General features: G+C 27.7%; 1 protein-coding gene across 1 annotated transcript in view; it reads left to right on the top strand.

Moving 5' to 3' along the window:
* Positions 1–4,624: 4,624 nt before the first annotated feature.
* The window catches only part of LOC129972233 (T-box transcription factor TBX3-like), a 78,113-nt gene continuing 60,473 nt past the window's right edge, over positions 4,625–22,264 (top strand). Inside the window, exon 1 of the mRNA XM_056086279.1 lies at positions 4,625–5,029. Coding sequence (XP_055942254.1) covers positions 4,692–5,029 — 338 coding nt within the window. The 5' untranslated portion in view covers positions 4,625–4,691. The remainder of the gene's footprint in view (positions 5,030–22,264) is intronic.

The raw sequence follows: 22,264 nt of genomic DNA, 5'->3' as shown, positions 1-22,264 counted from the left end.
TGATTAGTAAGAGTATCTTGTGCCAAATTTTGATTTTAATAAATTGGAGGGAAACGCGTTTAAAACACTAATTCGATTTTCAAATACTTTTAATTGCATACCAGGAATTAATCGCCAAAAACACTCGCCAAGAATCTCACAATAGATTTAATAAAAATACTAAATTCCAAAAAAGATTAATATTTCGTAACTATTGTACGCCAAAGCCATGCACGACGTTCTCTTGAATAACACTTTTTATTAGAGAGTATGAGAGAAAGTTTTGGGTAGACTACTTCCACTGGTTTGCTTTAATTCACAATGCTTTGAGTTTTGCACTACATAGGATACGGAACCAAATATTTTAATTCCACCGAATGCTTCATTTTAAATGAATATAATCTTTGAAATCTTATACGATAATATCATAAATATCATTCGCTCTGATATCCGTTACTCTAGTCTCTCATTTCTTCTATAGAGGGAGGACTAAAATATCTGTATATTGATTTTTGAGACCAGCGAGAGATTTTTAACCACTTATTTATAGATATAGAAGCTCTGAGATCATTTATTAATAACAACAAGTATTTTCCGATCTTTAATTTCTATTCTCCAGTTCAAGAAAGATTCAAAGACAGCGCATTGTTATAAGTAAGGAATTCATACTCGAGATTTTGACGAATCTTTCAGTTTTAAACCTCCTTGCAATCAAAAATCATATTTTTGCAATTATGTGTCCTTGTATGAACGCAATAACTCAACAACCGACTGAGACAGCTAGATGAATGAAATTTGGTAGTGGCCTTTGCATCTATTTCTCTTAATCTATTTTCAGTAAATCTACTCACCTGACTGTCCGAGTACTAGTGAACATGATATTTATAAAATATAAGGAGCTGAGGGATCAAATTTGGCACAACATTTAACATGTGAAGTGTAAATGCATGTCAAATTTTGAACGAAATCTTCCAAGGTTTACTCGCCTATCAATCTATATTTACGCATATTTGTAATCGCATTATGAAATTTGGAACAAACTATTAGTCTGTAAAGTGCTATTCTTTTTCAAATTTTGAACCAGATCCGTTAAAGTGTAACTGCTATTGGTCTGTGCTTTCACATGTATGTGAATCTGATAATTTAAAAAGAATGACTTAAATTAATAAAATTTGATATCCATTCTTGTTACTAAATACTACTAAGCACGAAAATCTGATGCATGGAGCACTGAAAATAAAAATCTGAGTATTTGTGGGATTCATCGCCTTGTCCATATTGTACAATTTTATACGAAAGAAGAGAGAAGTTAATTATCTATCTTAGAGACCATGTCAGAAATTTTTTGTGGTTGGCACTCCTTCTAGAACTTTCTTTTAACATTTAATTTTGGAAAGGTTATAGTACAGATTTAATGTGATGGCAATTCACAAAAGAGCAAGAACAAATATCAGAATAACAATATTACATGCCGTACTGGTCATGGAAGATACAATAGTAAATACAAAGCCATATCAAAAATTAATCTTGAGTGCTGAAAGTAAATATTCAAGAACTTCCATTCGTAATTATACATGCATTATGTGTTGGTATTTATGTAATTGTATTATTCTATAATTGTAAATTTACATTTTAATAATCCCATGTTTTTAATTGGCTGTGCCCTTTGCTTTTATATAATCAAGGTCAAAAAGAACCCTATAGGCGACCTCTTGCACTTGCAACCACATGTTCGTTATAAAGATAATAGTTCCTGCATACCTGATCAATCAAATTTTGTCTGAAGACTTCTGAATCACCCTATATCTAGGATGATACAAAAGGATGGTTGAGCAGATCTAAATGCCAATTGATTTGCAAGGTCACAAGTTAAATACACTTTGAATGCGAAATTGTTATGTTTTAACAGTATAGTGTCTGTATTAAGCCATATACTGAAGAATATATTCTACTATATGACTTAATTCTGTTAAAAATTATATGGCATCTGTATCTAAGAAAGTAAGGAACAAAACAGACAACGAGCGTACATGGTTATGTCTATGTGTAGCACAAACGAGGTTTGGTGTCCATCGAAAATTTCTATATCAATCAATCTTTTGTTTTCATATTAAAAGTAATGATTCCTTAGGTGCTATCATTTCTGATTGTACAGTGTTAAGAACTGTGTAGCGAAGGGATGAATGAAGAAAGAAAAAGTGGGTCCAATTTTCTCTTTCTTCTTAATACTATAAAATTAATAAAGAAACTGCTTTTTTTTTAAAAAATATATAATAAAATAATATTTAGCATGTTGAAATTACATGATTACATTTGTAACACTTTAATGAAATTAATTATCTTTAACAGTGTGACTGATCTTTTTTTAAAGCCTTCTGTATCAAATCACTGCAAAAACAATTACTCACAATATTCCAGTTTTACTTTAAATTAAATGAGAAAAACTGAAAAAAAAATTGTGCTTCACAAAATAGGAAAAACTTGTAATTACATAATTAAATTGCTGTATTATTTTTAATTAAATTGCTGTATTATTATTAGTACCAAAAAATATTTATGAAAGATAAAACTGATTTTTTTAAAAAAAATTTCAGCATAAAATTTAAAATTAATTAATTTTTTTAAATTCATAAATAACTCTTCACAGTAATGTAAGTTTATTCTGAATAAAATCCACTGAAAAAAAAAAAAAAAAAAAAAAAAAAAAACAGGGAAAAAAATTTAAAAGGAGAGCCTCTGAAATAAAAAAAACTTCAAAGTGATTAAAATATTCTGCAGGCTTGATTTGACTTTTTTTTTTCCTTCTTAATGCTAAAATATTTTTCTTTATTTTAGTAAGGTTAACGAGGCCGCAAATAATGCAATTTATTCCGCCGCTGTATACGAGACAACACTGTAAAATATTATAAAAAAAATACTTCATTACGTTTGTCTCTCTTTGTTTATGAGCATGAAAGCACGAAAACGTTTTAAGTAGATTGTTGAAATTTGGTACATAGACTTACAACAAAATTTGCAGATTTTTATCACATTTTGAACGAAATCCATCAGCTGATTTTATCTGTCAGATTTCTTGTGAATACGATCATTACAAAGTGTAAAGTGTCATTTGCATTAAATTTCATTTACAAATTTAGCATTTAAAATAAAGATGCGTTCCAAATTTTTAACCACATCCGGCAAGAGGCTCACCGTCTGTTCTATCTGTACTTTTTCATACATATAAAAGCAGTATCTCAAAAACAAATGGCTTATAAGTAAAAGAAATATGATATGTGATCTCATGATTATAGGCATAGATTTGTGTGAAATTTTGGTTCTGTCATTTTAAACCAGTTACATAAAAAAAAGAAAAAAAAATCACCTCCCCCCCCAAAAAAAAACACTAAATACATAAGTGTTTTTTTTTGGGGGGGGTATTGTCTTTGGTTTATTAACAGCATACCAGCAACTAATCGCCTCCCAAAATAAATAATCACAGACCGTTCCCAACAGATTCTTTCGTAACTCTCTCATGCACCTTTTGACATAATACAAAAGTATTAAACTTGTATTGATTTTCTTTATAATATTATATATTATACAACTATCATGTCTGGTACTCTGAAAATAAAAATCTGAACCTAGTGGCAATCAGGGCTTTGCCCAAGTTCCACCATTTTAAGCGGGAGTTGAGGGAGGAGAAGTGATAACGTTATTAATATAGGGTATGCGAGACAATTTCTGGAAGACGTACTCCTTCCTTTTATGTGAACTCGCGCGACAAAAGAATAAACAAATAAATTAGTCGAGTTTATGTAAGGACTTTTTAATTCAACATTTTTGATATCCATTAATTTATCATATTGACTTTCGGTTTATTACTTAAAAAATATTCTATTGATTAACCGCCTCCATTAAACCTATTCATAGTTTAGTTCTTAAATAATAATAATAATAATTAAGTCCTTTGAGCAAAAACCGAATTGATTTACATAAAATCAAAATAAAACCGTAATCCTTACACTGTTCGCCTTTTAAGAAAATCAACCCCATAAAACTACCGAGAGATATTATTTCAAGGTTTATAGCTCCCTTTTCTTTAATAACAAAATAAAAGACAAAAAAAAAAGCGGGTGAAAGCTTAAGAGAGGAGAAAAAAAGCAAAACAAAACGACTCCGAAACGCGCAACAATAAAACATAAGAATTCGCGTCCGTCTTCTTGAACGATACGCTTTCGTTTGTCCCCCCTCCTTTCCCGTCTCACTGCTTCATCGGCTTCCATCCCCCCCTTTCCAGTACCTTTCAAGTCTTTTATCATCACGATTCGCGCTTATGAGGGAGGGTAAGAGCACTGACACCCTATAGGTGGCGCTGTGGCTGGATCCCTAGTGCGAATCGTGTGCGAAAGCTGGTTGACCAATCAGAAGGCCCCGCGGTTCTCAGACGAGACCACCCCGTCCTCTTACCCTGGCCCAAAGGAAAAAAGTGATAAACATAGGTTTCGCGCGGTCGAAATAATAATAAAACAAATAAAATTTTAAAAGTTAAGAGGGGTTGGATTTTTTTTCTCCTGAATCTTTTTTTCAGTTCATTGGTTTGTTTACTTTTTGTTGTTCCATCCGACAGGTTCTGTCAGACGGACGTTAGGCCCTCACACATTTTGTGAGTGTTGCGTGCACACGTTGTGTGGTGTGTCGTTTGGGTTCGATATATTCACACGTGCAACCCGATGAGATTCGAACCTTCAGACTTGGGGATGGCATACCACCCCTTCTTGCTGCCGCCCCGGCCTAGTGATTTCAGCGTGAACTCTATTCTGACGCCGCCGCCCCATCACTACCTGCCGGCCGCAGCGTTCCATGCCTTGCCGCCTCCGCCTTTGTTTCCGAAGCCTCCTCTCACGCCCGAAGATGTCCTACCGCCCCATCTGCGCCCCACCATGAGGGGTCTGGAGCCCCCAGAGGATGATGGGGTGAAAGACGACCCTAAAGTGACTCTGGAATCCAAAGATCTGTGGGACCAATTTCACAAGTTGGGGACAGAGATGGTGATTACTAAATCTGGGAGGTAAGGTTTGTTTTGTTTACATCTTTTTTCTTCAATGCAGAATAAATCGATTTTTAATTTGGGTCAAACAATAGAGAGTAAGGGGGGGGGGGGTTGCAGATTTGTTGATATCTATTGAACCAGAATAAATATATGTTGAACTAAATTGAATGTCATGATTGATATGAAGCATAAATTCTCATAGAACAACTGACCAATATAATCGACAACAAACTTTTAAATATTGTGAAGGCTTAACCATGTACTTACCAGTAAATATTTATACATATTATATTGTAAGTGAGAAGTGATGAATGTCTTGGAGAATAATGCAATTGTTTCTAATGAAATTTATATATGAAATTTGCATGGCTTTGTAGTTAAAATTCTTATATATTTTTTCCTTCATTAGTATAAATTTTTGTTTTTCATTAGTGTCATTTCATTTTCATTTGTTTCACATTTTTGTTTTTCATTTCATTAGTATTTTGTTTCCATTATTTCTATTAAATCATAAATTACATTAAAAAAAGTTGACATAATTCTAAAGAAAATAAAATCAAGCGAATTATAGCAACAAATCTTAAATTTTGAATTCTGGTGTTATACTTCCAAATAATCCAGATGATAGGCAACCTGAGCTTGAAGATTTTTTTCTGCTGATTTTTGCTTAATTGATATTGATAGCTTGCGATGAACCTTTTTAATAGTTTATAATTTGAAATATGTTTGTATTTCTTCTTAAGATATTTTGACAAGCATTATTAACAGTCTGTTTATGAGCCTCTTATTATGTTGTTTATTGCATCGATTTTGTTGAAAAAAGTATGAGCTACATTTAATACAGCATTTTAAGCATTGAACGATGAATGATTGAGAAAGTAAATTTGGAAAATTACACATTCGATGCTTTTTTAACATTGATCGACATCCAAGAAACTGTTTGTAAACTTGATTTTCTCTTTTGCAAATCTGATTCTTAAATTATATCTAATGCAGATGTGCTTTAAATATATATTACACTAAGGAGAGTTTAGATGGTGCAAAATATTAAAAGGATATTCTATATTTGTCATTCATTAGAAACTACTTATTTAAAATATCTAAGTCATGATTATACAAATACTACCATTTTTGAATATTTGATTTCATTTACAAAAACAAATGTTTATTAAAATAGCTTTCAACTGAAAATTATTTCATCTGTAATGAAAATTAAGAAAAACACAAGTTTGTATATTAATATAATGTTGATATGCATAGCAGAGATACATAAAATTTCGTTTTGCAATTTTTCATTTGTTAATAGGATAGTTTTTATGGATCTAATACAGCTGTTTATTTACTGGTTTAAAGAGCATTTTACTTAGGTTTTGACACAGGAAATTCAAATATTATTACTAATGTAGGAGATACTTTACATGGCTTATTATAGACAAAAACAGGTTGAATTAACCTTAAATAATGAAAACATATGGCTTACCTTTTTATTTGTTCGAGTTTGTAGTGCAAGGTAGATGACAGATACTTATTAGTTCAATAAAAATTCCATGCATAACTATTTTGGAAAAAAAAAATCCCCTTCTGCCATAAATTGCAAATCTTCAGTGTTATCTAGTAAAAATGCATGGTTGTGTTTTATGATAAACTCATTTTGTCTATTCAAGAAAGTCTATAATTGATAAAATATCTTCCTTGAAATTGTTCATAACGTTTGTATTTATTATGAAATTACAATAAATACAAACAAAGTATAGGTTGGCATTTGTTACGAAATGTCATCTGAGTTCAAAGTGAATGAATATTGGGAAATTTCAGATTTCCAATATCATTCTTGCTGCCATTCCGTTTGTATTTGATTTAACAATATTTAAAAAAAATTCACGATTCGGGGCTTTCGTTCATTTTCTCCCTAAGTGATAAAGAATTTTGTTATTTAATTTAAGAAAGAGAGTAGAAATTACATAGATTTTTCTTGAAATTTAACTATTTACTGTTTGAAGATTTCGTAAAATATATTTCCTTTATATTCCCTTTTCTAGGAATTTTAGATTTAAATGTAGAAAATTCATATGGCTATTGAACGCACTTAATAAATGCATGTAATGTAATATAGCAAATCGATAGATAACTAATGTTGAATAAAGGGACTCATCATATAATGAATGAATCTGAACTATGTGAAATGGACAACTATACAAGGAATGAATTATGTATGCAATGAATGAACTGAATGTTAGTATTTGAACATTTATGTTAGTCGGATTTTAATATTTAAATAAATAAAACTATAATTGATTTGTTTGCTATAGTGAAATATAACGATCCATTTTACTACAAAACAAAAACAAATTTTGCACATTGATTTTTAGTAAACGAATCTCGTAATCACATATTCTGCTTATAATACATGTTGCTTATTTTATTTGCATTACAAGAAAAAAAAAGTATTAAACTAAAGAATTTTTAAAAATAAATAATATTTTTGCTTTGAATACTTTGAGAAAAATTTTAAAAAAGAAAAAAATGAGGAAGAAAGAAGTCAGAGCTGTTATATTAAAAAAAGGGTGGGGTGGGGATTCCTGAATCCTTGAATTAAATATAAATCAAGAATTATACTAAGAAGAATTTGAAATAAATCATTCTAAATGAAAAAAAAAAAGAACGTTTCATTTTATGATTCCTATGGCTGTTTTATGATTTTCCGAAGTGGCAAAAGATAAGGAAGAATTGCCAAGTAAAATTTTAAGGTTTTCTGTTTTCTTTAAACGGATATTTTGGAATACTCTTGGTCTCTTTTTTGAAAATTAAGAATGTGTTATTTCACTAAAATTATAACTAAATACTATTACGTATTAAAAATTCACAATTCATTTGATGATCGTTATAATTTTTTTATAATTGTCTCAGTGGTTCTGGCAGGGAAATACAAAAATAAATCAAGTTAAATTTTAGGTCCCTACCCCTATTTATATGTGTTGGGACAATCTTAGTCTCATTTTGTGAATTCGGAAAGTCCTAATTTTATTTCAAGCAAAACTTAAAATAAACTCGTAGATATAAATTACATATTTCATGCCAGTATATTAAGATAATAAAAACCACTATATACAAAATACATTCAGCATTATTACTGGAAACAGTATTCTAAAGCAATTTTAAAGATAGTTTCATATTCCATTGGGATTTAAAAGATCTACCATGAGAGTGGAACCGCCATCTAAATTAAAAACGATGAATTATGCTATAATGTGAATAGCAACATTGAAAGCTACAACAGGATTATGACATGTAAAGAGAAAAAGCCTTAATTCTTTTGATCAGTTTATAGGGACTAATTATATTGAATACATGCTTTACCTACATTTCTTACATTTCTTAGGGCATAAATTTAATGGATTTGTTTGTACATACAACAATATAACATTTGTAAGGAGTTTTCAAACTGAAAATGTATAGCTGATAAAAGTATTTATTTTATTGTCTTTCCCTATTTATAAGAATTTTTTATAATAAACTTCTTACAAAGTTTATAATAAAAAAATATTTCTTTATATTAAACCTTCTTGTGAACTTAGTTGTAAAGAATATTTCTTTACAACAAACATCCTGTAAAATAAAATTAAGAATCTATTGAAACATTTTTTCTAACATTAGCGTTTCATGATCTAAGCGCATCTATAAAGTATGAAAATAAAGTCTGTATAGTTTAACCACAGTAATAATATAATTAATCACAATAAAAACATCACTGTTTAATCCAAAATTTTCCGTTTCTTTTAAAAAATGATATTGCGCTAGTCAATACCATGCTTATACGATATTATTTTTACGCAGTTATTAAGTATCTAGACAGGAAAGTTAAAAATTAGAACTTGTAAGAATTATATTCAATTTTCTTTCATTGAATAAATGCACGTAACTACTTTTGAAGCAACTAATTGGAAGGTGCTTGTTCCTCGAAGTTTTTGAGAAAAAAACTTTGGAACATTTTAAGGTTAGATTTTTTTTTATGCTGCAGGAAAAGTGGATGACATTAGAATTTTTAACAAATGCGTATTGTGTTGACTCTTTTAGTTAATTTATTAAGGTTTTCAAGAAGACAAAAAACAATTCCAGTGATTGTATTTAAATTTTGATAATTTTGATGCTGCATCACTCAAAATTTTAATTGAACGTTACGAATTCTACTAATTTATTCTCTATTAAATGTGAAAAAAAATGTTTAAGTTGTTCCTTGTTTAACTTCTTCATGCTTGATGGTTTATTTCCTGAACCAGATATATCAAAAAATGCATGGCGATTCATTTTTAAACCACTTAATATAGTATTTATTTAAAACTTAAAAATGCGGAGCAATGCATTAAATACTTTGATATATGTGATTCGAAAAATAAACTATGTTAAAAAATATTTGAATTCGGAATTTTATGGAACATTTAATCTAAAAAAATACTAAACGGTAAAAAATTATTTTCTTTTCTGAAAGTCATAAAGTTTGTTTATTTATTTATTTAAATGATAATATAAAATAAGGAAAATATAAAATTTTGTAAGATAACATCAGTATTAAAATACATAAATAATTCTAGCTAACAGTAAGTTCATACATTTTTTGAAATAATTGAATTTATTTATTATTAAATTTATATCATTAATTATGTTTCATTTATAAGCAACTTCTTCCTATATTTTTACTTGGAGCCACAAAAGTTTTTGTTCCAATGTAGAATCTATTATAAAATATTGTTGAGAATTAATAACAGTTGCAAACGCTCCAAGTTCAAAAACTTTATTTTCAATGGAACTAATTAAGAGTTAATGAAGAGTATATAAATGTGCTTTTATATGTACTGTGATTGGATAAGCTCACGCTTTTTTGTAATCCCATAATTGAATTAAGAGATTATATTTAGAATTTATTTGATTTCGACATTTTATCGATGAAAGCGAATCATCAAAAGTGCATAGAATCTCTTATAAATTTCCAGATATGTAGGAATTGGAAATATTTTTATTCTTTTCCTTCACTAAAATTACACTTTCAAAAAGTTTAAAAAAAATCGTTCCAATTTTTTAAAATTTTTCTTTTATATTTAGTAAATATTTGCATTCTTTTTCATTCCAATTCTGGCTCCTAAAATTAATCTGTTACCAAGCTTTACCTAATATCTTAATTTTTTTTATGATCATGTACGATTCAAATAAAGCGCTTTGAAGCAAAAATTGTAAAATTACCAGTTTCTTTCTATATTTTTGACTGATATTTATGCATTATTTGAAGGGGTAATTATCACTCCTTATCTTTGTATTTTGCATAGCTTATAGAATGTAACAGTAAATTTTAGATAAAATGAAAATTAAAAGTTCTTTAAATTACATATACAATAATTATTTAGATGAATACTTTGGAAATGTCATTTTTTCTTTTTAAAAATGTATTTGTTAGGATTCTTTTTTACAAAATTCCTTACTGTTCAAGTTTCTGCATTGGAATGGTGTGCAGAGATTGATTATCCTCAAGAATTGGCATTACATCAAATTATTAATGCAGTGAAAGATTACTTTTATTAAAATTATCAATTCTGACTTTGATAAAAATAACCAAAATTTTGCCTATAAGTAATTTATTTATATTAATAATCCTTTTATATCTAGATTTAATTTTGATGAGTTTCTATCCTGGGAATTTCTGTTCTTAAATCTTAATAAATCCTGTTACAAAACTATTTTCTTGTGAAAATTTTTCTAAAGTATATCCACGCTTTTTCTCTGTGTAATCACAGTTTGTTAACTGACTTGCTTAGAATGTTGCAAGTGTATACTATCGTACTATCATTAATTCTTATAATATAATAAGGCATCATGAATTATCTCAATCTTATTCTTGTCATATAGCGATAGCTACTTATCTCGAATTTTAAACTTTTTGTGTGAAGTTTGGAGAAATATGTTTTTATTTCTTCTGTTTTAGAATATCTGTTCTATCTGCACTGTTCTTCTACGAAATAATAATAATAATAAACCGTACTTAAAAGAAATTACTTTCACTTACCCTCATTTTGTGTTATTTCTATTTCCTTTCTGCTCCTAAAAGATAGTTTGTAATATCATGTGAATAGGGAACAAATAAATGCATCAGTAATTCATTTAAAACAATTGTTCTTTTTAAAGGCTCGTGCCAGATTAATGTTAAGAAACTTTTGAAACTTATATTTTAACATGATAAAGTTCTTAAGCAAGCAAACTCTTTATAAAATGCTTCTTGAAAAATTCTTACTGGGTTGAAGCTCAATAAAATGGAACCACTAGAGAAAAATTTGGAATGTTTTTTTAAATAGTAGGTATTTATTAATTTTTTCGAAACTTTGTTATGTTTTTATTAAATGAAATTAATTGTTATTTTCATAATTCCTTCAATTAATTGGGAGTCTATTTTCCCATTAAATACATATTTATACTTGGAATTATAACTGTGTTGTAAATATTACCAAAAGAGCCTTATGGTAAAAATGAAGAAAAATTTGTAGGGAATATTTTTCTTTATGAAGACTTTGTTGCTTAAATGTTTCTATAATTTGTTCAAAATTAAAATTTCTGTTAATATTTCCTTTGCTTTTGTAACCATAAAAATAATTTTATTTTGTTAAATGCTGTTAAAAAGTTTCAGTTTCTAGTAACTATTAATCACGAATTTCTGTTACAAATAAAGAAGCGAACACGTGAAAAATTCGAGAACTAGATTGTACAAGAAGCTTTAAAAACTCTACTAATACCAGTTACGGTTCTAATTTTTTTTCCAGCTCTAGTAATTTTATTGTTAGTACTCAGAACTAGTACTAGTACCACAAAAAATATTGTTAGCGAGGAGAAATTAATATTACCGAGAACATTACAGACGTTACCCCGCAGTACAATTGTAATTTGCAATTAGTGTTTGATGCAATTTGCAATTAAAAACAGTACCAATGCAATTAATACTGCCGTAGTAACAGACAGTAATTATAGTTAATTCCTTTAAGTCAGTACTAAAACTTGCTACTAAGAAGTTATAATAAACTAAAAATTTTCTTCAAAATTAAAATTTTTGTTAATATAGCTTTACACTACCCTCCCACGCCCCCAAATAATAAAAAGTAAAAATTTTAACTAAATTGTGACTTTATTAAAAAAAAAAAAAAAAAAAAAAAGATGAAAGAAAGCGCATAATTTTTAAAAACTTAATTTTGTGAGAAATATATGAAGAATTCAAAAATAACTTATTAAGAATTACCTGCTATAAATTTTCTCCTTTTTAATAATTTTTTAATAATAATATTAAGATAAAGTAAATGCTTTACTTTTATAACTCGTAAAACATAATTTTTTAGGTGACATTTGTGTTTTCCTGCTCAGAGCAATTCTGGAACTCCATCCTTAAGCTTCACCCCGCATTGACAGACAAAATCCTTGCAACCGGTTTCATCTTAGTTAGTAACCAGAATACACATTAAAACTTTGTCACAGTTTGATTCAAAGCGCAAATGAATCAGAAATAAAGCATGGAAATTTATTTGTGACAGCTTTTCAGTATTAAATAACCCGTTTCACATTTCAAAAGTTGAAACCGTTCGTTTGATTAGCGGGCAACGAGAGAGGAAAGGAGATGTTAAACTGGGTGTGAAGAAACTTATTTATGACTTTTTCAAAATCAGATCTGCCATTTCACTCTGACCCTTACGTATGATTCTCACGTTCTCCGTAAAAGCCTTTTTATGATAATGAACTGAAACCTACAATTAAAGACGTTGAAAATTCACTTTCGCAAATAACGTACACGATTCGTCCATGCATACCTGAATGTATTTTTTGTTGTGTTTTTATTGAAACTAGACTAACTTTCACGTCTTGCTGTAGATATTTAATGGGGACAATTTTAAGTATAATATTTTTGCTCTCATTTGTTCTGTCATGATGAGAGCTATATCATTCTGGGGAAAGGAGAAAAAAAATCAGTAACTAAAAGCTTGCCACTATTTTCTCATTATTTTAATTTTATGGCGGAAAAATCTCTGCTGATTTTAAACAAAGGCTTTATCGAATTTTTAATGTGTCATTTTTTGGTAGTATTATGGTTGTTCAATCAATTGGAAGACTTGAATTTTTAAAAAAAAATATTTTAAAACTCTTTGTATGTTCAGTCTTTTTATTGTGTGGTATACTCATGAGTTGATTCGTTGTTCTATGTTGTATAGAAATTCAACTCTAGGCTATATGTCAAAATATTATATTGTTGAAAGATAATTTTTACTTTTGCGCTTTGTTATGTGGACACTGAGTTTTAGGAATTAAGTCAAAATTCTTGAACCATTTTATTTGGAAACCATGTTATCAAAATTTTATTATTCTTTTAAATACTTAATCTTATCAATGATCTGAATTTTATTTTTTAATTGCATTATATGGAAAAATATTTTAGAAATTCTATGTTGTAATAGCTGTTATTTTCCATTTAACTTAAAACGAAAATTTTTTAATTGGTTATATTGGTTTACTGATTAAGTAATAGAAGTAAATATAATCAGTACTTAGTGAATCAGGCAAACCAGATGATATTTGTCGAATGCTATTTTTGCCACGTATGATATAAAAATATCGTTTTATAAAATTTATTATAAATTTTGTTTTTGCATATAATGCAAGATCTTATTAATATTATTTCAATAATTAAAAGCTAGAAAAATAATCAATAATAAATTATTCATATAGAACTGGACAATACTTCACCAAAAAACCCCCATATAAACTGTTCTTTCAATTTTGGGAGCCTGCTGTTCCGTTTATAGTAAAACTTTATCAATCATTTAAAAAATAATAATTTTTTGGACCAGAGAGAGAAAGAAGGCATTTTCCAGATTTAAACTTGATAAATATATAAGTTATTTGAAATATGAGACCCTTTATAAGTAGTACATTTAATATACACGAAATTTGACTATTTCTTTGTTGGGGGGGGCAATAATGAAGCTGCAGCTTCTGCAGTTTATACGCAAATCCATCACTGAGAAAACGAGTTATTTAAAATTAATTTTGGATTTTGATTATTTTGTAATTTTAATTTATGACTTAAATGTATAAATAACATTGATGAAGACTTTTCTAAAATAAATTCCTATAATATTAAGAAGACATGTGTTTTTTAACTGTCCTTTTTGCTCTTAAAGAAGCTTATTCTCCCCTCAAAACCTCAATATCAATTGTTCTCTTTCCTTTACTTAAAATAAAAATATATATAATTGTAATCTCAAAAGTTATAAACTGCATTGTAAACATGAAATACAAATCTTTTACAGTAAATCGTGGTCAAATTAATGCAAAATAAATGAATATATAAATAGAAACTAAAAAGATCAAAATTAACAAAGTAGCCTCAGTTTGTGTGTTTGATGCAAATCTGTTACCAAAATACGAATGAATAAATGCATTTATGCAAACATAGCAGTCTTTATGCAAGATCAAGTCATAAACAACAACACTTAAGGCATGACATACAGAAACGAGAGTTCAAACTCTTTTACCAAATAACTGTTATTAAGATAAAATCTACTCGAAATTCTATTTTTAGAATGTTTGTATTTATTTATTGGTATCTTTTTTCAGTTTTTAGAAGATAAGCTTCAGTCACGTGAATGTACTAAAGTATCTATAATTTGCCGAAAATGTTGACAGATATTAAAATAATGTTAGATCGTATTTGGTAATGAATAAAAGCTTTTCCCATTTGCAAAATGCATTACTCAGTTATGCCATTACATACTGAGACAAAGTAAAGTTGGAATAGTATATCTGGCAGTTCCCTCTCATTTAGAATATCATATTATTTACATATTATTTTCATAGTAACTTTTTAATATATGTTTTAAGTATTTTCTTTTGCTTGCATATAAATATATGTAATTTAATGGTTCAATAGTCGCAATTATTTATATGAATCAACATGCAACTAAAATGATAATTTGCTCAAAAGCAAAGATTCCTGCATATTTTCTATATGCTAAAGTTTGTGTGCAAATAAATGTATGAAAATAAATAAAATAAAAACAATGCGATGCTTTCACTAATTCATTTGACCACTTTTGGGAACAATATTATTCTCGCTTTTTAATAACATTAGTTCTACATCTAATAATGTTCATTCATAATAATGCTTTTGCATTGATCGCTATTGATAATAAATGAGAAGGGGTGTGTGTCGGTACGCGAATTGGTGCTCTGCTGGGTAAACCATCTGACCTAGAGCTATCAAATTTACCATACATGTATTTTAGAGGATGAAAATTTGCTCCACAGAGCTATTTTCAAAACTTTTAATTTGAGCTTTAACTAGTTGATAGTTAAATGAGATGTTTGCGTTATTTTATGGTTATTTCTAAAAATATTTCTGTCAAAAATGATTTTTACATTGTTTTAAAACTCAAAATAATAATTATTTTTATTGATGACAGTTTAATTGTTGTAAAGTTTTGTAGTTTAGATTTAATTAATTTTTAAAGTTTTTTTTAAAGATATTTTACAACAATATTTTAATTATTGTGGCCGAAATCCAAAGGATTTTAATTGTTTCATCAAACATTTAATCTCATGAATTTTTCCATTGTTAAAAAATAGGGAAGATAAATTTCGTTTAGTATCTGTATTATTTACATCTCTATTATTAGTATGCCAAAAAAATTATTTTTAGGTAAGCCTTTAGATCAGTCCGCTTAGTTTTTAAACCATCCGTTTCCAAAATAGTTTCTTTTTTTCATGTGTAACTGATTTGATGCAGTTTAATAGAATGAAAACCTGTTTAGATTACGATGCACCAAAAATGGCGTAGTATAAAATTTTATTTTGAAATTCCTAAACTTTCTTTAAGATCCGCATTACCTCTTTTTTATTTTTATGTATATAAATTGCCTTAAAAATAAAAACAGATTAATTTGAATTAAATTTTATATACTTTTTTTAATCTCGCTATTGTTATGTTTACAGATATGCAGTTTTGTATTCTTATATTTTCTCGATGACAATGCATTACTTTATTATTTTCAAGACTTGAATATCAATTCATCAATAAATTTAATTTAATTTTTATTTAATAAAAGTTGCCTCCTAGATAGCAAATTTGGAAAAATGATATTTTCTTAATTCCAATACATTTGTAATAATGAATAACAAAGTCGTAAAAGCAGTATGTGATTGAAAAAGTCTACATTTTAGTAGTTAATTCTTTAATAGTATTATTAACATCAAAATTATTCAAAAATAATATTAATATTTTTATTCATGATTAAATAAATCGCGATAAGAACTTTTTTCTAATTTTTACTTTGTAAAGAATATGCTCACCGTCTTTTAATGTATAATTCCAGCTCTTTATTTTAAATCCTTCTAACATTATAAATTTTGTTTCAGTAAATTCGGACTGTTATTGTAGTTTGGGTCAAATGACCAGGGGTCCTGGATTAATGAGGATTGTTATGGCCATACTTCCATCTCTCAATATATAGAAATACTAATATTTAAATTTCAAAAACTGGTCATTCTAGTCTTAAACAGTTTTAAAAACTTAAGAAAAACCTGTTCTTTTCTGGAATTTTTTCTTTAAATTTATGAGAGCAAAGCATATCATTGTACCATACTCATTGCATATATATATATATATATATATATATATATATATATATATATATATATATATATATATATATATATATATATATATATTTCATTGGTAATTTGCAATACAATGTACGGATTTCGATCTGTGTTTTTCTTTTTTGTAATGAATAACTGTTTCTTATTCATATTTCCGTTGCAATCTGATTTGAATTTCAACCACCTGTATGGATTTTGATTTGTAAGTCTTGCTTTTCTTTAATGAATAAATGTCTATAATGTATCTGATATGGATTACAAGTTCAAATTTTGATTTTCCATATAATGAATAAACGTTATTGGACATACATCTTTATTAATCTGGTTTGAATTTATCCTGTATGGATTTCGATTCATTCTTACTTTTTTTTAAATGGGGATATTCGCTTAGTAATCTGTTTTGAATTCTATTCTGTATGAATCTCAATTTATTTCCCTTGTAATCTGTTTTGAATTGAATTCTAGATGGATTTCTATTTATTCCCTTTGTAATCTGTTTTGAATCATATTTTGTATGGATTTCGAATTATTCTCTTAGTAATCTGCTTTGAATTGTATTCTGTTTGAATTTCGCTTTATTCTCTTTGTAATCTGTTTTGAATTGTATTCTGTTTGGATTTCGATTTATTCTCTTTGTATTCTGTTTTGAAATCCTGTATGGATTTCGATTTGTAGTTCTTATTTTTTTTAGGTATAAATATTTGTAATCGAATATTCTGTAAATAATGGGCATTAAATTATATGCAGTTCAAATCTCTAATTATAGCTGCAGTTGTTTTTGAATGAACAAAAAGTCATTTATTATTTGCTACAATATGCTTTTATAAGTTTTTACTTATCTGCCAATCTTTGTAAAAGATACACGAGCAAAAATCTCGGGCATATAAAAGGTGAGTTAAAAACTTGATCTTCGAATCTAGTGAACTTTTCACAAACATGGTATGAATTTTAACTTGCTGATTACTTTAAAAGTTTTCCAAAATTAGAAAAATTTTAGTTTTCTAAAAAAAGTTAATCCCTTCACTATCCATATCAGTATGTTTCTAGAATACCCTCACATTTAAATTCCGCATCTTGTTTTAAGATCATATGAATCTTCCCTATCTAACTTTTTCATTCGCATATCACAGAATGATCTTGACGCGAAGCTTGATTTTAAAAACGATATTTTAAGTGAAGAAATTATGTAAAGCATGTTAAGAGTTATCAAGAATCACAGAGTTGTTGAAGTGCATATGAAGTAACGTATCAGTGAGATGTGTATGACTATATATAACAGAATGAATTACGAATTTTTTAAAATGACATTCTTTGAAAGAAAAAAAGTAGATATGCTATATCATATGGTATGGCAATAACAATTGCATTAACGGCTCAATTGCTTCTCTCTCCTTATTTATTAAAAAAAATACGTTAAAAAAAAATCGAAATTCAAAAAAAAAAAAAGAATACAAAAAATAGAGAATGAATAAATGAATTATTAAGAATATATTTTCTTTTTTCTTTTTCTCATTTACTTTTGCATGTTAAATTTTCCTTTAACGAAAAAAAAAAAAAAAAGATATGGTACGAAATTTAATTGTTTTAGAAAAAAAAACTGAAAATAAAAGTGCTTACTTAACAAACTCAAGTGTTTTTTTTAAATTATCTTCTTAAGGAAAATAATCATTTTTATAAAGATAAATAGAATTCTAGATACAAATTATATAGTAAATATCTATCAAAATTCTTGGATGCGAATTTTTGTCAGGAACACTATCTTTAAGTTCTCTCTCTCTCTCTCTTTTTTTTTTTTTGAAATTAAGTTTATTGCCAACAATAATCATGATGGCATTAATTTTTTTTAATACAGAACTTTTACCTAAAATCAGGTACTGCTGAGTGTTTTGATTTTTTTTTCTCTACAGTTTTTTTTTTTTTTTTTTAAGAATTGGTGCCTTAAGTTGATGTATGAATCAGAAAGCTAGAAAAAATGTAACTATAATGTAATTATTTATTTTATGTGTATTAAAATTTTTTTTATGTTTTAGAGTCTTTCAGATTAATCTATTATTGATGATTTTATTATATAAGAATTAATAAATGTACTATTGTAAATTAATAAAAAAATACTTTCTATTTATCCATGTTAAATTTTTAATTGATAAATATTTCATTACTTTTGATCTTGAAGATTAAACATGCTTCATCAACAGAATGAAAATATTATGAAGAACTTTTTTATTTTTATAACTTAATTAAATTTAAAATATCTAATAGTCCCGAAAATCAAAAATTTTCTCACAAAAATGCATTTTTATTTATTTATTATTATTATTTTTTATCATTCAAAAAGTATTTTCTTTGAATTCAGGGTTTAGTAAAGACTTTTATACCAAATTTAAGAATAAAATAAAATTCTTGCGAATATTTTTTTAAAGATTTGATGTACCTTTTCTTGGAATACAATTGCATACATCATTAAATATTTGTGCCTAAAAAAATGAATACCAGCATAAAATGTATCTCCATAATTATGCAATTTGTAATTTAAATTAAAGCATAAATTAATTGAATTATTACACTGATTTATTTTGTAGTGAGCAATAAGACACATGGGTTTTATCATTTTTATCTATTTTTTAGTAAATCATGAATTTATTCAGAATTTTTAAAATTTGTTATTACAGAATAATTTAGAATTTAAATTTTTAATGAACATTTCAATGAACTAAATGTCAAATTTTATAGTTCTGCATCCATAGTACCCAATGATACTTCCAAATAATTTTTTTATCGAACATGGTAGATACCTCATTTATGTGGTATCTACCATGTATATATTTTGCCGCAAACAATAAACTAAAATATAGAGTGTAGAGCATTCATCACATTTTTAATTTCTTAATTATTCAAAATATTATGAAGAGTCCTTTTTTAAGTTGTCAATGGATCAAACATTTCAACCTTTTAGTGAGTATTCAGGGCCGGATTTAGACATGTAAAGGTGCCCCCAATATTAGGGAACCCTCTTTCCTCTTCCTAACTCTGAAAACGGATTATTTTTTATTGATTTTTATTTCATATTCCATTAAGTTGTCAAAATTGAACGTATTATTTATATTTGTTATATTAATTATTGTAATGTATTATGCTAATTGTTTATCATATATAACAAGTTAAAAGACAATATTGTGACAAAGTGAGATAAAAAAAGTCGGAGTTAAAATTTAAAAATAGTTTTATCAAAAAATGGTAAAAATACCAAAATGAATTTTTAACACGATCTAGAGACATCAAATTTTATTTGTGAGTCAATTAATCAACATTCAAAATTTGCTCTGCGCTAATCTGGAAGCGACTTTGACAACATGAAAAAAAAATCCTGAGAATAATATTTTGAAATATAAATGATATGTGATTTTTTTTATTTGAATAAATTCGAGTAAATTGGCCTTTTAAATCAAATGAAAGCATGAAAGTAATTTTCTTCGAAAATATTGCCCTTCCAAAAAAAAAAAAAAAAAAAAAAAACCCAAGTCAAGTGGCTCTATCACTTTTCAGGACCTCTGAGCAATTGCTTACTTTGTTTATTTGATAATTTGACCCAGCATTCCAATCAATTAAAATTCAATTTTATTATCATTTCTGTTACATTTGCATTGTTTTTGCCGAACTTGATAGACAGTGCTGGAGATAATTTTTTTAACTCATAGATACCTAATGCAAGTAATTAATAACACAATAATTTACAATTTATTGCAATTGAATCTTTTAGTGGAAGGGACATCTTAGAAACTAGCTCTCCAATTCCAAACAGGGTTCTTTGTTCTGCAGCCATATTAGGCACCTCTCTCTAAAAGAGACTTGTTTAAAAACGAATAATCTTTGGCATCGAACCATTCCACGAAGACGCCAAATGCAATTGATGCTCCAACACCATGTATCAAAAGCATGTGGTATTCCAAATTATATCTCAGATTCACTCCAATGACATTTCAGTTATGAAAACATGACTAATTTCTTATTTATATGGAGAGCCCATGTGTTTGATTCGTGACAAATACAAACTAAAGTTCAAAAATATTTTGAAACTTAAGTCAAGAATATGAGAAGATTTCTGAAAGAGACATTTCAAAAACCGATATTCTTTGGCATTAAACGTTTAGATATTAAATCAAAATGACTACTTGAATGTAAACTTCTTACATTTAAGTCGCGAATGTAAGAAGAGTTTTGAAAGAGATGTTTAAAAAACCGATATTCTTTGGCATTAAACGTTTAGATATTAGATCAAAATGACAACTTGAATGTAAACTTCTTACATTTAAGTCGCGAATGTAAGAAGATTTTTGAAAGAGATGTTTAAAAAAACCGATATTCTAATGGCATCAAACACTTAGCCATTTCATTAGACGCCAAATGCAGTTGATGCGCCACCACCTTGAATCAAAAAGCATGGAATACTCCAATGACACAAATATCATTTCAGTTATGAAAAGATGGCTGGTTTCTTATTTATATAATGAGCCCAAGTGTTCAAATCGTGACAAATACAAACTAAGGTTCAAAAGTATTTTGAAATTTAAGTCACGAATATGAGAAGATCTCTAAAAGAGACATTCACAGGAAAAAAAACCTATCTGTCTTCAAATCATCTCCCAAACAGGGTGGTTAAACATCCAAAATATAGCTATCATTACACTCGGAGTTGCCCTAGATTTACAGTTTAGCCTTCTTCGGTTATCTCAATTATAGCCAAAAACACATATAACGGAAGAAAATGGTAACAATAAAAAAAGAAAAACTGAAAATCTAATTAAGGTTTGCATCCAACCCACCAAGCATACCATCTGCCATTTGGGAACACCAAGTTTTTGTTGCGAAATCGCGATTTAGTCTTCATTTTTTCCCCCTGTTTTTTTACTTGTTGAAACAAATGTAATGGCAAGCTACCTTCAAAGAAGGTACTTTAACCAACATTTCTCTTTGAATTGACGTTTAATTTTCAGCTGCTAGTTGTCTAGTTACAGAATGAATGCATTGTTAGCAAGTTTTCAAAGAAGCAATTACGAAGAAACAACTTTAAACTAGGAAAAATGCGATGATCGATCGTTTATCTATCTATTTGCATATCCGTATCTTTTGTATCTGTTTGTCATGTTGTTTTATTGAATGCTTCCTCATTGCAATAGATTGCATTATGATTCATTGATGTATTCAATTGATTTTTCGATATAGTCAATTTACAGACATTTCTTTCATACAATCTCCTTTCTTGTGTCAATTTAAGATAATATAGTCTCGTAATAAGATGGTGAAAACGTGACACTTTCGCTAATTCAGGTGCGATATTTCCTGTTTCCTATTAAATATGATGTCAGAAACATATCTTTGTATATTTGTCTATTTCGCACTTTCATTGAACGCTTCCTCGTAGTAATAATTTGTATTGATGATTCACTGGAATATTTTATTAATTTTCCGTACAATTGATAGATAAGCATTTCTTTCATTAATTCTTTTCTTTTTTTTGTTGTGTAGTAATTATAACAGAATACAGTCTAGCAACGACACGATAAATGCAAACGATATAAG

The sequence above is a fragment of the Argiope bruennichi genome, chromosome 6, assembly GCF_947563725.1.
Source record: "Argiope bruennichi chromosome 6, qqArgBrue1.1, whole genome shotgun sequence".
Classification (NCBI taxonomy): Eukaryota; Metazoa; Arthropoda; class Arachnida; order Araneae; family Araneidae; genus Argiope; species Argiope bruennichi.
This window is presented reverse-complemented; position numbering and strand designations above follow the sequence as displayed.